This window comes from Leptidea sinapis, chromosome 42 (genome assembly GCF_905404315.1).
Source record: "Leptidea sinapis chromosome 42, ilLepSina1.1, whole genome shotgun sequence".
NCBI lineage: Eukaryota > Metazoa > Arthropoda > Insecta > Lepidoptera > Pieridae > Leptidea > Leptidea sinapis.
In genome coordinates, this window is record NC_066306.1 from 6,850,207 (window position 1) to 6,868,495 (window position 18,289).

Sequence of the window (18,289 nt, forward strand, 5' to 3'; positions counted from 1 at the left end):
GGGCCCAATGCTAAAGTCAAGTTCGCATTTTATCACACTCAGCTAAGTTTTACGTAAGTCTAAGCAAATTATATGTACGCTCTATAGATATCAGCCTTAGACGTAGACTTTGACACAACCTAATAATTTATTTATTAATACGGCTTTACTCACGTTTTATCGGTGTGGGTGCATCAAGTAAGACGAACCCACTATACACACACTGATGAAGGAGCTCCGAATGGTCCGAAACTAGTCGGTACCGACACCGATAAAACGTGAATAAAGCCGTATGACATAATAATTGGCAAATTATGATATTAATACTACATACTAACACTTGTTGCAACTGATGGAATGTTGTAATTTGATAAGTAAAACATTTAATAAACGCAATTTTGATTAACTAGAGAGATTCACTTGGTGAAAGTAATTTCATTTCATTGTCATATAAGATTGTTTTTAAAATACACTTGCTTAAACTCACAATGTCTTATTCATAATAAAACGCTTTTCGTAGGTATAAAGCTATATTAGTGAAAATGTGATTTAAGCCTATCGATCGTTCGATAAAATTCCATATTCATATTTGTTAGATAAATCTCTCATAACTAATACGTCTCTATAGTACGCAATGTTGCCATTTCGTACTAAAAAACATGATTTTAACTAATTTATTGAGGAACTGTCAATGGAAACAGACATCTTTTCAATGTCAATGGTTTGTCAGTTGTCAAAAGTCGATGTCAAAATAATTTCAAACTTCAAAAATCAAAGTTTTGAAGTCTGTTGGTTGTCAATCTATGACGGATAGCCAACAACTTTGGGCGGATCACATTATTTAACGAACAGCTGATCGATGTCGGCCATGTTTTTTTGCGTTCGAGTGCTTAAAATAGGATTATAAAAGGGTCCTAGCTACTAAACGTCACGTCAGCTTTATCGAAGAGATAATGAGCGTTTCACCTCTAATATGCGATTATGAATACCATTTTTTAACAAGCGTATATTAGCGATGTTTTAAATCTCCGCTAAGTCATTATGAATAAGACAGACAGACTCGATAAGTCTTCTGCATGCATATACTGGATATTGTATTTTAATATTAACAAGTTAAAACACAATTAAACCCTAAAAATACAATAAAATCAGAGAATAGTATATTATGTGCATTACCATCATATTATCTGCAAAAAATATATTTTTACGGCCTAACAAATATATTTGGTATGAAGTTATACCGGAGAATAAACCAAGAATATGCAACATTTTGACTATACCGCTGATAACACTGTCAATAAAATGATAATTCTGAAGTTTACCAAATGACAAGCAGCCTTGCAAATAAACGCGGGAAACGTTATACGTCCGAATAAACCAATCATAACAATGACGTTCTATACATATAGACAATGCATCTCATACAAAATTGATTTGAGTTTGTATTTGTTATTTCTTTACGTTCTAAAGGGATTTGGATTTAATAAGTTAAGGTAAGGTTTAATGAGAGAAACTGATACTCAAATATAATATTTTTATTTACATAAAATAATTAGTTAAACTGGTTATTTAAATGTTGAGTTCCCTGAATTTAATTAAATTTCTCTTTTAGACTTAGATATCTTTTCCAGGGTACACCAACATTTGGTTGTATGGCGTCTTTTGTCGAATTTTAAATGTAGTTAAATCCAAAAAACTTAAATCCTTTAGTGGTAATGTATAAATATGATTATTAAGTTTGTAAATTTCTTCACATCTCTCTCTTGCTACCAACTGGCGCCAATTTTCTTACATTGTCTCGTGTACGGGAAAGCTGAAAAATATTAGCTTTTATATATTTGCGATGTAAATAAGTATCAATTACCGATAACGTGTAAATAGCACTAGTATGTAAGCTTTCACATTCTTGTAAGCCATTCACATTACACAGAATACAATATTGCTAATCATTGTTCACTAGGCCTTTAACAAAAAATTAACAAATAAACAACCGACTACAAAAACACTATTCCAAACCAGTAGATATAATATACACTAAAAAGTATAAAAATAATTGAGTATTTTTATACAGTCTAATTAATAGATCTAATTCTAGGTACATAGAACATGGAAGCACCAGCTTTCAAATAAGAAAATAATTATCAAAATCGGTTCACCCAGTCGAAAGTAAATAAAAAAAACATACCGACGAATTGAGAACCTCCAACTTTTTTGAAGTTGGTTAAAAAGAGCGACTATTGTTTTCATTTCTCACTATGTCCTTTCATCGGGTCTTGTCTGGGGACTTGTCAATAATTAATACCATATGAAATGAAAAAATATTCGTTTTATTAAATTACTTAAGCTTTTCGCATATCAATCTTATATAAATAAAATAACCTTACCGATGATAAGTCACACCATATTTTCTTTTAGTCGTTAATGTATTATTTAAGCACTTTTTATGCACACTTAGGCTTGTAGATTGACACACAATTGACACACGACTAAATAGAAAAGTGTGCTTACATTGTCCTTAAGCACACCTCCGTTCCACTGTCCGACTGCGAATGATATGTCCATATGTATAAAATGCAATTGAGTCATAAGCAAAATGACTGTTAATTGTAAACATTTGTTTATTCTCAGGTATAACTTTATACCTAAGTTTATTTATAAGGCTAAAGTTTGTATAACCTTTAAACTGAATAGGGCACAAAGATTCTATACGGAACCCCCATTACACATTATTACTTACAATATGGCACCTATACCTTCAAATATAGAATCACTTAGATGTATTCAATCATATTTAAGAAAATGTACAATATCTAATATATAAAATTCTCATGTCGCGGTGTTTGTAGTTAAACTCCTTCGAAACGGCTTCACCGATTCTCATGAAATTTTTAGTGCATATTGGGTAGGTCTGAGAATTGGACAACATCTTTTTTCATCCCCCTAAATGTCCTAAAGGGTGGTCCACGACAATTTTTTTTTTTTAATTTTTTTGACATTTTAATTTAAATTTGTTTGATTATGAGTGAGCATTAATAAAAAATACATATAACTTAATTTTCACCCATCTAAGATCAACAGTTACTTTTGTATCGCGATTTTAATATCGGCAATACAGCGTTTGCTGGGTCAGCTAGATATTTATATAATTAAGTTTGCTTAGAAGGGTGGTATTAGGACTTTGATAGGTCAGAAAGGACACATATTTTGTAGATACTTACCGACAAGCGGGGTTATAACGCGTGGGCTGCTTAAATAAATTTCCTAAGGAATTAAAAGAGAGAAACAAGTAATGAAGATAATTGAAAAAGATTTTTAATTTAAAAATAATATTGCAATTGTAAATATAATATTATATACGGTTCCTTTTTTTATGACAGTAAGTTGCAGTGTCGCTCAGGATTCTTGTAAAACCTAAAATTCTGAGCGGCTTCCGAGCGATTCCGAGTACAGTTGCGCTGGTGATCTTGAGACATTTGCCCGGTTATTTCACTACCTACGATACTTTTCAGATCGAAACATAATAATGCTTATACATTTTTGCTTCACGGCAGAAAAAGGCGCCGTTGTGGTACTTATAATCTAGCTGGCATCCTGTGCAAAGGAGCCATAACTGGTATAACAATAAGGCTTATCAAAAATTGCCATAAAACTAATACAATATTAAAAAATGGCAAAAATACACAAATATATAGATGCTTCAGTTTCACCTCTAAGAACACACAATTAATTGGATTTTTATATTTGTTTCAGTTCCATAAAGTTCAGTTCGATAAAGTGCAATCGAATTCATTAACGGTACAAAGAGCTATTTTTAAGTATGCTTGTAGCAAATGGGATTGAAAACCAAAAGTATTTAAACGGTAAGCACTGCATTTTTGATTTTCATTTGGTTGGTCAGATACATCATTGTCATGTAACTTACATGTTTACCTAACGGTTGTAACAAAACTATGTTCTTATACAAAAAAATGAATAATAATTTTATAGTGTTATTAATATCCAACGACTTATCTTTGTACTAAAATTACTCGTATTAGAAAGTACTAAAATATTATCTAGAAAACGTTCCTATATACAGAACTTGAAAAACAAGAAATTTTGGTAAGAAAAATGTACCACACCATCGGGTTGCATCATATTAGCTGTTATAGTTAAGGTTTAAATCAAATTTAACATTAACAGTAACACTGACTTTGACATAGACTGCACGGGTTGCACCGTCGTATTACTTGGCATTAAGTTAAAGTTAAAAAAGTGAAATATCATGTCAATATCGAATATTTATTCGAAACAAGTGACAGGTCGCTATTTAGCTATTTAACACTAGCAATAGTTTTAACCGGCGAAGATTGGATGGTTACGGTCTACAGTTAAAGTTTAAAAAAAACCTTTAGCATGTTTGTTATTGCTAAAGTTGGTGCAACCACCGTAAATGTCATCAACACACGCTCCGCTGGTTACGGAAACTAGATTTAACTATTTATGTTAAACATCCTAACTTGTTTAACCATTGTCTAATACGTAGTTTGTTTTGATTAGCTAATGTTTGCATTAATCATTATACGTCAATATATTTGAATGTACGAACGTCTGAAGTAATATTTGCAAAACAAATTACTCACAGATTCGTTGAAATTGACAACAAATCTTACAGCCAAATATATCGTGATTCTATATATTTTTATATTTATTACTAGCCATTCCCGCCCGTTTCGCTGGGCGAATTTTAAAAGGAAATAAATTAAATTTTATTCATCTTAATAGAAACACAATAATAAAGTAACCATCTACGAAAGATTTCGCATCGAATGGTGGTAGTTTTATGTCGATACGATCAGTGGTTTAGGCGTGATTGAGCCTCAAACAAAGACCATTTTCATTATATATACATAGATTTATATCGTAGTTTTAATTATATATGCTTTATCCACATATTACATCGCTTTTACTGATTCCATCTCATCCTAGGACCAGATCAAATAATACCAGCTGAAGATTACATAAATTGGCGACCAGGAGGACATGTTAAATTAAGAATCGGGGCCAGAGGAACTGATTCAGAACCGCCCATCTCAGTTCCTGGCCTTCTCAACCGTACCGTCGCGAGGTACCCAGATGAACCTGCACTATTTTCAAAGCGAAATGGCAAATGGGAAAGCATCACATACAGGTATATGTAATTGTCTTGTGTAACTGTGTCCAATTAAGGATCGTGTGAAAACCCTGGCAGATACTATCCAAGCTTAGCTAATAGGTACATACAAATTATGATGAATATATCGTATCCATCCATACAACAAGTAGGGATGGATACGATTACGAAATGTTGGCTGGATGATCTTGTTACCGGGAGGTCTGGTTCATGTTTTTTTTTTATTTTCTTTATTTAACGAACTTATAATTAAAGAAATCATATATTTTATAGTATTAGTAGTTATTTAGTGCTCGCATAATTTATTCACGGTATGTGAGGATCCAACTACTGTACACAATAACTCTTGTGTTTATTATTTTAAATTTACGTTTTTTTTACTTAATCGTGTAAGCAATGACGTTGTAAGCCATTTAGTTTTTGGCGTTTGAGTATTTATATTGCGTCAATTTGCATATATTGCAGGTAATTGAAATTGCCTTAAAAATAAGAACTTGTAACACGTAATCTGTTTTGAAAAGAGCAACCTTATAGTTTCTTGGTCATTCTTGTCTGAGGAAATCTGCCTTCCGAATGAGCTGTACAAAAAAAATGATGTTTCAATTAAAATAAAATATAAGAAAGGCCCTGTTTTAATTCTCTTTAAAACTCCTTCAATTCCCTTTGAGAAGAATATGTAGTGGTGATGCTAATAAGAAATATCTTACAGGCCCATTAATAAATCATTAATGTATCGACATATTCATAATATATAGGATAGTAATACAAGAAAAATGTTGATAATTGAATAAGTATCATCATCAGCCGGAAGACGTCCACTACTGGACAAAGGCCTCCCCCAAAGATTTCCACGGCGATCGGACCTGCGCTGCCTCCAACCAACGTCTTTCAGCGATTTTGACCAGATCGTCGGTCCAACTTGTGGGGGGCGAATTGAATAAGATACTTAGATAATTCATGTCTAGATAGAGGCTCTTGTTGTTAGACAACCGATGAAAACAGGCCAGGCTTATTACTTAAGTGTGCGTGCATTGCTCAACATATTGGTTAACTGTCAACCTCAACTTTTTTCGACATTTAGACAGCTGTCATATATTAATATAGCCATGTTTTACATTATAGGGAATATAGAAATAGAGTTCGCATTGTCGCTAAAGCTTTCATAAAGTTGGGACTTGAGCGTTTCAATTCAGTGGGTATCTTGGGATTCAATTCCGAAGAGTGGTATGTTTCCGATTTGGCCGCTATCCACGCTGGGTAAGTCTTTTTTTGGAGTAACTTATCGTTTGTTGGGAATAACACCTGGGATAACGTTGCTGATTTTCATTTAAGTGGATATGTTGCGGGAATATATACAACCAATTCAGCGGAGGCGTGTTTCCATTGTCTGAATACGTCGCGAGCTAACATTTGTGTTGTTCAGGACAAGAAACAGTTGGATAAAGTTTTGTCTATAAAAAGCCGACTGGGAGATTTAAGAGCTATTATTCAATGGGAGGGAAACGTGGACACTTCAGTACCAGGCGTTTATAGCGTAAGTTGTTTATTAGCTTCATTATAAGATTGATACTATTTTTTCTATGGTAAAAGGAGGACAAACGAGCGTACGGGTCACCTGGTGTTAATTGATCACATTCGCCCACATTCTCTTGCAACACCAGAGGAACCACAGAAGCGTTGCCGGCCTTTAAGGAAGGTGTACGCGCTTTTTTTGAAGGTACCCATGTAGTTTCCTCCCGGAAACACTGCACAAGGAAGCTCATTCCACAGCTTTGTAGTATGTTGATGAAAACTCCTTGAAAAGCGCACTGTGGAGGACCGCCAGATTTTTTTTATGAAAATAAGCGACAAGATGAGCAGGACGTTCAGCTGATGGTAATTGATACGCCCTGCCCATTACAATGCAGTGCCGCTCAGGGTTCTTGATAAACCTCAAAAATTCTGAATGGCACTACAACTGCGCTCGTCGCCTTGAGACATAAGATGTTAAGTCTCATTTGCTCAATGCTTACACATAACTGCTTCACAGCAGAAATAGGCGCCGTTGTGGTACCCATAATCTAGCCGGCATCCTGTGCAAAGGAGCCTCCCACTGGTCAAGAGATGGTGGGGATGATATCCCAATTTGTGGCGTGTTGTGCAAAGGTGGAATTTGGCAGCAGGAATCAAGTTAAACAGCTCTTCGGAACACTCCCCTTCATAAATAATCCGTGCTAACTGAAATAATCCTACAACTTGACAACCGAAACATCTAGAATACCTACTTACCAATATATACAGGATGTATCGTTAAGTGTGACCTGGCGATTATCCCGTTGCTATTACAGATATCAAAAATCTTTAAACTGATGTCGAAAGTACGATACTCAGTATAACTACATCAATAACTTTTTAAAAATCAGACGAGAAGTATCCATAATTTTGATATTAAACAGTCTCATACATATAGTATGAGATTAAGTAGAAAGGTTTCAGTTTCCTTACATTATAAAGGTTATTTTAGCGTAGTACTGATATTAAAGAAAATTGTTTATTTACCTAATAAAATAAAACTATTTTTTAATTAAATAATATTTATTCCTTAGTAAGTTAAAAAAAAAATTAGGGGGTTTTTGCCATAACCGCCACCCATGGCAGGCGGGTTGGCGATCGCCAGTAAATGGTGTGCTCTTACCGAAAGATTCTGCTGCCCATTCTCCGTTGTTTCTATCCTAAACACACACTCTTCTTGGTGGAATTTTTTGGGGGATGCCTTTGTCCAACAGTGGACGTCTTCCGGCTGATGATGATGAAGTAAAAAAAATAGTATTTAAAGCACATGACCTTGACAATACGATGCAAATTTTTTTTTTTTTGAGAGGAGGAAATACTGTTACGTATTTACGCCCCGGAACGGGGCGTAATATATCGGACTCGAGTGTCCGCGTAAGCGGACGCCCCATACCGACTAAAACCTCCTCTGTGCTGTTAGCAGCCCTGGCTTTCACAGCGAAGTAGGACGTGGGCCGTGGAGGCCGCAACAACAGTCGCGGGGCGTCTCCTAAGGAGACTCGAACCTCAGACCGGCTGTGTGCTTGTGGGAAATACGATGCAAAGATCGTACAGCGCCCTTCGGGTCCAGTACAACAATGCATTTAGTATGCTGTTGAGGCTCCCTCGGTGAGCGGTGCCTCAGCGATGTTTGCCGAAGCCCGTGTTGACTGTTTCTATACCATAATACGAAAGAGAGGCACGACTGTGGTTATATAAACCGCTGTTGTAAGCTGCACGTTGCACACAGGGACTGAAGAATTTAGGCTTTGGATAATTTTTTTTAAATTCAATAATTTATGTACTTATTTTATGTTATTTATGTATTAATCATAATTATATCTGACTGTATTATTATGACATTTAAGTGGGCCATAGTAGCCAAATAAAGAATAAACAATTTAAAAAAATGTCCTTTCTACTAATCTCATACTACATGTATGGGAGTGTTTAAAACCAAAATTTTGCATACATCTCGATTGATTTTTAAGAAGTTATAAATGTTATTTGACTAATTAATTAACATTCTATCGATATCAGTTTAAAGCGCAGATATTTCCAACGGTGACATTTAATTAATGTAATGAATCTATCCTTTCGTGATACAGTTTTTACTAGTACGAAACGATAGGGTTTATCAGTTTAATGACAGCCACTAAGTTACCTATAATAATGAAAGTTAACATTGAATAATAATTAGTTCTATTGTATTTAGTTAATTGTATAGATTAAGAAGCTGTATAATGGTTGTTTTCATATTTTAATAAAGATCATTAATATATTTTGAGGTCAAAGACGTAGGTTTATTAAACTGTTGGATTTTACAATAAAAACCATTAAACCATCAATTATGACTTTATCATATTATATCTCGTTCCGGACTTTACTGTAAATCTAATGTGCTGGTTTGATTTTACACAGTGGCAACAGGTGCTGGAGATCGGAGCTAAGGAGCCAGACACACAGTTAGATTACATATTGAAGACGATATCTATCAATGAGTGTTGCACACTTGTATATACTGTAAGTATATTCGTTTATTAAACAATTGTATTATACAGAGGAATTCCCGCGTTTAAGACGGGTATAATTGTAAAAATGATAATAGAAAATTATTTAAAATATGTAAAGTATTGCCAGTAAGCTAAAAACATAAATATTTTAAGGCGCCTATTTCTGCCGTGAAGCAGTTATGTGTAAGCATTACTGTGTTTCGGTCTGAAGGGCGCCGTAACTCACTAAATTACTGGGCAAATGAGACTTAACACATTATGTCTCAAGGTTACGAGTGCACTACGATTGCGCTCTGAATTTTTGGGTTTTTCAAGAATCCTGAGCGGCACTGCATTGTTATGGGTAGGGCGTATCAATTACCATCAGCTGGACGTCCTGCTCGTCTTGTCCCTTATTTTCATAAAAAAACTTAGTAGCCATTAACAATCATGGCAGTCAAGAACATAACCCATCTCGAATTATGCACAATCACGATACTCGGTCGATATCTGCTGGTAAGTTCGAGGTACCTAGAATTAATTCCTACTACGGTGATAGAACTTTGAAAATGCCTACCGTATTTATTAAACAGCTTGCCAGTAAAAGAAAATTTAAAACTAAACTTAAAAAATGTTTATTGTCAACACTGTCTGAAAATTTGATTTTTTATTGTATTTTTATCAATATTTGTTAATTACACTTGATATAAAATCAATGTTCTTATAAGCATCAATGTATTACAAGAGACTTGATTTGACAAACTGTTTTAAAACTTTTTTATTAAAATTATTGTTCATTTTTTCAACAATTAACAACCGCTGTAAACGCGCTCTTGAAAGATCACAAAACGTCGAGTTAACTAATGTAATATATAAAATTCTCGTGTCGTGGTGTTAAACTTTGAACTCCTCCGAAACGGCTTGACCGATTCTCATGAAATTTTGAGTGCATATTGGAGAATCGGACAACATCTATTTTTCATCCCCCTAAATGTTAAGGGTGGTCCACACGATTTTTTTTTAATTTTTTTGACATTTTTTTTAAATTTGTTTGATTATGAGTCAGTATTAAAAAATACATAAGTACAACTCCAAATTTTCACCCATCTACGATCAACAGTTACTTTTGTATCGCGATTTTAATATCGGCAATGCAACGTTTGCTGGGTCAGCTAGTATCACAATAAAAATATATGCAACTTTACGCAACATCAAATGTAAAAACACGGTTATAATTACGCACGTTTCAATCCTTTAAAAAGTGTATTATTTCAATAAACTGAAAAGCCATTCTGTGTCGACCATGCCGCCCTTTTATAGCTAAATGAGTGTATTTTACTGAACAAAGCATATTTTATTGATTTTGAAATTGTCTCACAGTAGAACTGTCAAACCGTGCGTCAATAAATTCTCTCATAGAAATTATGTATGGACACACCAAAGGAAACAGATTTGTTGTTTTTATTTAATTTAGCAGCATTTTCCTATATATTCACCTTTTAAACCTTCTCTGGACTTCCACAAATAATTCAAGACCAAAAGTAGCCACATCGGTCCAGCCGTTCTCGAGTTTTAGCGAGACTAACGAACAGCAATTCATTTTTATATAAATGAATAGATTGATTATGGCATAAAGAAACTTTATAGTGTCTTATGGCTTAAATAAAATAATTAATTTCCTGGATGAAATCTAGAAGGTTATTCTGTTTTCCTTCCGCAATACCTTGACCATCTCTATCTTGATTTAAATCAGCATATTTATTTATCTTTCTCATACTATGTTATTTTAAGCACAAAAAAAATATTTTTATTACATACACTAATGTTTGTTTTAAAAAATATTTAAACATGTTTTCATTGTTTTGTTAGACAGTGACTTAACTATAACAACGTCAGTGATCCAACAATAAGGACGTCTAAAAGGGAGTTTATCATTTTTCTATCACAAAACAGTGTTTAGCTTGTGTTTAAGTAAAACATCGTTAACACAACATAAACTGAAATGTACAGGAACAATTATTATTATAGGAACGGAACGCAATTTTTGACAGCTGTCATCTGTCATCATAATATGATCTTCTATTTATGATATATCCGTAAGACACACCTTAGACAAGCTTCGAATCGTGTTTTAATATAAGGAATATCTAAAGATTGTTGAACGGTCAACAACAGAAAGACACAGATTTGTAATAGAACTTTTTTAAAACAAGTGTTCAATTCATGTTTAACTTTTTTGTAATAACACAGTCCGTTTTTATTTACGACAAACACGATAAAGTATCTACATATTATAGGTATTGTAAATGAGTAATTTTTATTTAATGCGTTTTATTTGTATATTTTGTGAACTTAACTTATGTAAATGTGACTAAAATTGTACATTACTAACACTACTTAATTACGATTCTGATAAATAGCAAATGCCAGTTTTTCTCAACGCAGTTTTACCAATCAATGGTAGTGATAAAAATGTGTTTAACTGTCTAAAGTATTTTTTAGAAATAACAATATAAAAAGTAAAACATATTAACGTCCAAACACAATATGTTGAATGACCCATTTGACCACGGACAACATGTTTAGGCAGTTATTAACTCACGAAATAGCAATCTGATGTAGCCGTACCATTTTTAAGAAGTTGTTATTGAAATCTTAATTAAATTATAACTTTTAACCAAATGTGGAACACCTTTATTGCACGTATTGATCGATATATGCGACCTTCATGCAGTTTATACTATTTAACGTGCATACCTAGCATGTATGGTACACGATGCGTGATCGTAGATTCAGCTTTGTCACCTTATATTGGATTCTCGACTATTTGAGCGTTAATAGGTATTATATGTCTATTAGCTGACAAATGAAATGCTGCTAGTATTCCTGCGGACCTACCTTGAACTCTTATTGCGATTCAATTGACAACCTAAAATTAACTGCACTGCCATTTCGTACTACGACGTGATTAGAGCTATTTAATTTAGGTTCTCGTCAAATCCAACGGATTAAATCGCATGTTGTTAATTGAATGTCAAAAATGATGTCAACTGATTCGCAATCTGATTTAGTTCGTTCATTCATTCGTACCATGAGGTAATATTTCAACCTAAACTGGATAGCTATGTGTCAAAGTGAGCGATTAGAAAAAAGTTGCTACTTCCTTAGAGGAAAATCAATCGTGTTGTTAATAACTTTTATTAAATAGTGAAAATATACAGAAAAGGAAAATTTTATTGATATAAGATGAGATGAGAATACTTTATTGGACTACAACAAAATACTGAAAATAAATACCAAAAATGCAAATACTACAGACGAGGCAGTAAGGGCCCGGGCTATAGCCTGTTCACAAGAACGAATTTAAAAAAATGTACTCTGTGGTCCTGTCAAATCAAACATCAATGGAGATGCGTTCATAACTCGTTATTTTTACGAAAACACCTAAGCAAACATTTAATTTGTAATTCAAACAACTATATTTATTTATATTACTATTATTTAATAGTGCATTATTTAATGGTGCAAACAACTATATTTATTTATATTACTATTATTTAATAGTAATATAAATAAATATAGTTGTTTAGTACAAAAGGGGCTTAATGTTTTATAATTTGACGGTATAAAGCGCAATTTTAAAATGTAATTTTAGTATTTTCTACGCAAAAAAAAACCGCTAAAATCATATCATTTTAGGTTTCAAAACGCAACGCATATGGTTCGATTTATTTCATTCATTCTTCATAAGCGATCCAAACGCACCGTTCAGTAAAAGGCACTTCATGGTACGAATTTTAGTGATTCAGTTTAGGTACCTAAACTGAACTGCATCGGAATCGCATCGCTTATTAAAAGTTAATGGTAGGCCCTCTGGTACGCTTCCACGTAGTTTTTTTTTTCATATTATAGACATTTAACTAAAAATTTTACACAATCTTAATTTAATACTTGGAAAATTAGAATGATAGTGGGAAATAATAAAAGTAGACTAAGTCTCCAACTAATATTTTTATTGAACTCTGTGTCTTAGCCCTGGTTAAAAATATTGAATAAAAGTTTCACTTTAATAAATAACAACTTTGACATTAAACACTGACAAAAACAAACAAGTCAGCTGCTGCGAACTATAGGCGCCGCCCGACTGTCACGCGACATGCAACACACAGACGAAAAAGTTTGAGACGATGTAATAAAAGTTTCACTTTAAAATAGTTATAAGATTTGTTTAGTTTGAATAATAAGTAATAATTTAACTAGCTGATCCAGCAAACGTTGTATTGCCATATAAAGAAATAACAAAAATTAAATAATTACAATTTTTGGGGTAAAAAAATAGATGACGACCGATTCATAAAAGGCATAAAAGGCTTATTTTCCCAAAAAATCAATTTTGGGAAAATGAAAGCCTTTATAATAATTTTTGATGTCATTTCTAATATACTATATACTACTACCGCTTCGGAAACAAATGGCGCTCTGAGAGAGAAGAAGCTGCGCAAGAAACATTCCCAGCATTCTTTTTTTTGCGCTCTTTTTAATAAAATATGCAAGATTCAGACCTGAATATATCGTACATAAAACTTATCGTACCTACTACAATAATTATTATATTCGATTGTGATCTTGCAACTCTATTGCGTATCTGTGGATGGAACAGAATAATATAAAAAAAACATGATAAAAAATTTGAAGTTGTATGTATTTTTCAATGATGAATCATAATAAAATGGCAATAAATTAAAAAATGGATTTAGACATGGTGACACCCTTATCATAAAAAATAGATGTTGGCCGATTCTCAGACCTACCCGATATGCAGACAATATTTCATACAAATGATTTTTTAGACGGTTTAGCTGATTAGGAGGAGTTTGCTAACAAACACTGCGACACGAGAATTTTATATTTACGGGTTTATGAATTGGTAGCAGATCACATTAGATTATTTATACATCTAGATAGACAATGACAGTTGTGCAAAAGTCGAAAAAAAAACTTTTTTTACGCACACTAACAGGAAGCGACGTACAAATCGCGAGTGTAAGACTTAGCTTGTCACGCACACTAAAGTAATAAACCTGAACTGTTTTCATCGGTTGTCTAGGAGCAAGAGATCTTATTATAACATGAATTATTCTGTTATGTATGAAAACAAAAGTAATTCCCGGAGGAAGTCTGGAAGATTTAATGGTAGAGCATGCAAGAAATTAGAAATCGTGGTTTTGATAAACTTGTGATTTTTGAAAGAATCGAGCTGGATGTTCAGCTGATGGTAACTTATACGCCCTGCCCTTTACAATGCAGTGCCGCTCAGGATTATTGAAAAACTCAAAAATTCTGAGCGGTACTAAAACTGCGCTAAGTTGTTAAGTCTCATTTGCCCAGTAATTTCCGAAACACAGTAATGCAAGAAACATTACTGATTCACGGCAGGAATAGGCGCCGTTGTGGTACCCATAACTAGCCAGCATCCTGTGCAAAGGAGTCTCCCACTGGTTGGTGGAATTTACAGCTTGCTGTTACACAAGCCATGACAACAGGTCAGGCTTATTACTTTAGTGTGCGTGACAGTTACGTCTTACACTCGCGATAGTCACTTTGTTTAAGTGTGTATGCGTTGCTGAAAATGGAGGCTTACTGTTAGCCGCTATTTTTTTTAACGTGTTTACAGCTGTCACTGATTTATAGAAACAAATTGTCATATACAATTTACAGTTTCGACTACTGTATATTATTAATATACATATATATACTAGCAGACCCAGCAAACGTTGTATTGCCAATATTAAAATCGCGATACAAAAGTAACTGTTGATCGTAGATGGGTGAAAATTTGATGTTGTATGTATTTTTTAATGCTGACACAAACAAATTTAAAAAAAAATGTCAAAAAAATTAAAAGTTCGTGTAACATTTAGAGGGATGAAAAAAAAAATGTTGTCCGATTCTCAGACCTACCCAATATGCACTCAAAATTTCATGAGAATCGGTCAAGCCGTTTCGGAGGAGTTCAATGTTTAACATCATGACACGAGAATTTTATATATTAGATTATATTTGTTTATACTAAGTTAAAATGTGTCAGAACACAATATAATAACAGATTACTTATCATTTCGCGAAAATAATTTTAGAACATTGAATATACATATATCAATATAAAAGTAATCGTGATGTATTTTGATTATTTTATATCAATTAAGATGTTTATCGTGATTGTTATCAAACAGATCAACTTGATGGTAGAGATTGCTATATCAATATCAATGTATTTAGAATATATTACGTATATTTATATTTAAGTTATTTTTCTTGCCTACACTAATTATTTTGTGAAGAGTCATCATCATCATCAGCCGGAAGACGTCCACTGCTGGACAAAGGCCTCCCCCAAAAGATCTCCACGATGATCGATCCCCCAGGCAGCGCAGGATCGATGGATGGATGAGTCCAACCTATTCCGGCGATCTTGATCACATCCTTAACAGATCAATTTTTCAGATAGATTAATTTGGTCTAACTAAATTCCCTTTCCGTTCCGGAAAACTCTGATCGCTCGGTATGCTTCAGATCGGCGTGATTTTGGCGCGTGCGAAGCGTTTTGTCAATATGTATTATTCTACGTGTTAATACTGTGATTCCTCTGGTTTTGCAGGAGAGTGTGGGCGGTGGTGATCACTTAACACCAGGTGACCCGTAAGCTCGTTTGTCCTCCTATTCCATAAAAAAAAATACATTGCTTTTAATTGGGATTATTTACGTAAATGTATCTGAAAGCTTTTGAAATCAGCTACACGACCATGCAAAATACACCATCTTATAAACAAAATGCGTGTATCCACATCACTATGATATAGGATACGATAAATATTTTAATATTATAATTATTTTGCCACACAATACTCCAAGAAAAAACAATCAAGTTTTATAATATCAGGGTAAGGTTAGTCCTAATGTTTGCTGAGAACTTTCCTTTTTGCGAATCGCGCTGCTGCCTAGTTTGTCATCATTCTCAGTTATTAAAATAATCCTTCCATGTTTTTATCGCACATAAAGATTATTATCATTATTAAAATAAAGGTCAGAACTTGGTGAGGGAGTAGTGTGCCGTACGGCACACTCGATTTTGGTGTATCTGAAAAATCTAGTGCCCTGGGGCACGGCCGATTTTGGAAGGTTTAAAATTATTCGGCTGCTATTGTGTTCTCTGACAATGCTATTTGTATCTATTTCAGTTACTCAATATGGATATGATTTCTTCGTTTCTTTCTATTAAATTTTTTCTTGTAAGTTTTTCTTAATTTTAATTTAGTATTTTTCGTTTTTGTCTTAAACTACTTTGTCACATACTTATTGTACTGTTAATAGTATTCCTTTTAATTGGCGTATCTATTGTGTATTATTTTTAATATACTTCTTTTCATTTTGTTAGCTGTAAGGAATCATAAATAAATAAATTTGTACATATATGCTACATTCTTTTGTTTATCCTGGCTTAAACTATTAAGGACTACCTGTTGCTATTTCCCATTTCTTCTTCCAGTCCGGCACAGTGGGTCAACCGAAGGCAGTAATGCTGACACATGACAGCCTAACATGGAACGCTTATACCAGCAGTCTACGAGTTGTGAACATCCAGCCTACGGTGGACCGGATAGTCTCCTATTTACCACTCAGTCACGTAGCAGCACAGGTATGTTATTAGCTTTAGTTGGGGCAGGTTTGTTGTAAGTTTATTGAAATTAAAGCAATGAATACATTATCGAATTTGTAGCGTCACCATCTGTAGCGGTCCGGTAGAGGACCATTTCGCATGGTCCACGATATTGCTATATGTATTTATCCTCCGGACTGAGTGCGACGGCGGACCTGTTGGTGCGAGGCGACCACCGGACCGTCCGATGGTCCGGCCGTACCAAATCCGACCATGTGTTTAGGCTATATGATAATCTTGATCGATTGTGTATTATTAATGACTCTAAACAATATGTTATGTTTTTAAGATTTACAAGAGCGACATCTCATCAATTTCCTAATATGCAAATATTGGGGTTGAGCAGGTTATCAACTGTATAAGTGGATCCTGTAGATGAAGCCACAACCTGAGAGTTGAACAAAGCAAACAGATTTTTATAAAAGCGGTACTTGAACGGTTAGCTCAGTTGGTTAGAGCACCGGCAAGGAACGCCGGAGGTCGTGGGTTCGAATGCCGCATCGTTCATAAAATTTTGTTTTTCCAATTTATTTGTGTATTAATGACTCTGCTTCGTGGCTATTTACCTTAAAATATCTCTCATGGCTGTAATAGTATCAGATACACATAATTATGCTATTACGGATTTTTTTTGTGCCAAGTGTAAATAATTTTGAAATAGCATTGTATCTACGCTTCAGTGTTACAAAAATATTAACTTATATAACTGTTCAAAACGAAATGAAATTACGATATAATCAAGAAATCACTGTTCGCGTAACGCTAGCAAACTCGCAAACGAACTTATCGCCCGATCACACTTGTCATAACACTCTCATCACGCACCAGCTTGTCCTCAAGTCAAGCGTGCGTTAATAAGGCATAAAAAGGCATTTATTTTCTCAAAATTGATTCCTTTACAATTCTTTTTGATGTCATTTCTGATATTTACTAGATACTACTACCGCTTCGGAAACAAATGTCGCTCTGAGAGAGAAGAATCGGCACAAGAATCTCTCCCAGCTTTTTTTTTGCGCTCTATTCTATAAAAATATACAATATTGTACAGTCATTTCTATCGCTATAAAATAATCAAAATCCAGTCCCAGGCTGTCCGATCATTTAGATATTCAGCAGTGGAGTAATACGATTTACGACAGAGCCATTTTTTTATAAAACATTTTAAATTTATAGATAATGCCTGAACAGTGGCTGGGACTTTATTATAGAAGTGTATTCATTTACCCTTAAAGCTATTATGTATTATGAAGCCTACTAGAATTAGTTACAAGCAATCCCTTATTTCTAGTGTTATAATAACTAAGAAGAAATTAAACTAAGAAGGTTTACTTTTATAATAATACTTTGGATACAATGTTTTGTTGAATTTAAACTGCACGAGTTTCTAATGTAAACTGTTCCTTAGATTTTATCTGCGAG

At 33.9% G+C, this 18,289-nt stretch overlaps 1 protein-coding gene across 2 annotated transcripts in view; it reads left to right on the forward strand.

Moving 5' to 3' along the window:
* The window catches only part of LOC126976763 (long-chain-fatty-acid--CoA ligase ACSBG2-like), a 48,230-nt gene that overhangs the window by 12,146 nt on the left and 17,795 nt on the right, over window positions 1–18,289 (forward strand). For both annotated transcript variants that reach the window (XM_050825329.1, XM_050825330.1), the window contains exons 2-7: window positions 3,730–3,839; window positions 4,948–5,149; window positions 6,254–6,388; window positions 6,464–6,665; window positions 9,083–9,184; window positions 16,700–16,849. In XM_050825329.1, the coding sequence (XP_050681286.1) occupies window positions 3,797–3,839; window positions 4,948–5,149; window positions 6,254–6,388; window positions 6,464–6,665; window positions 9,083–9,184; window positions 16,700–16,849 (834 nt within the window). In that variant the 5' untranslated portion in view covers window positions 3,730–3,796. The remainder of the gene's footprint in view (window positions 1–3,729; window positions 3,840–4,947; window positions 5,150–6,253; window positions 6,389–6,463; window positions 6,666–9,082; window positions 9,185–16,699; window positions 16,850–18,289) is intronic.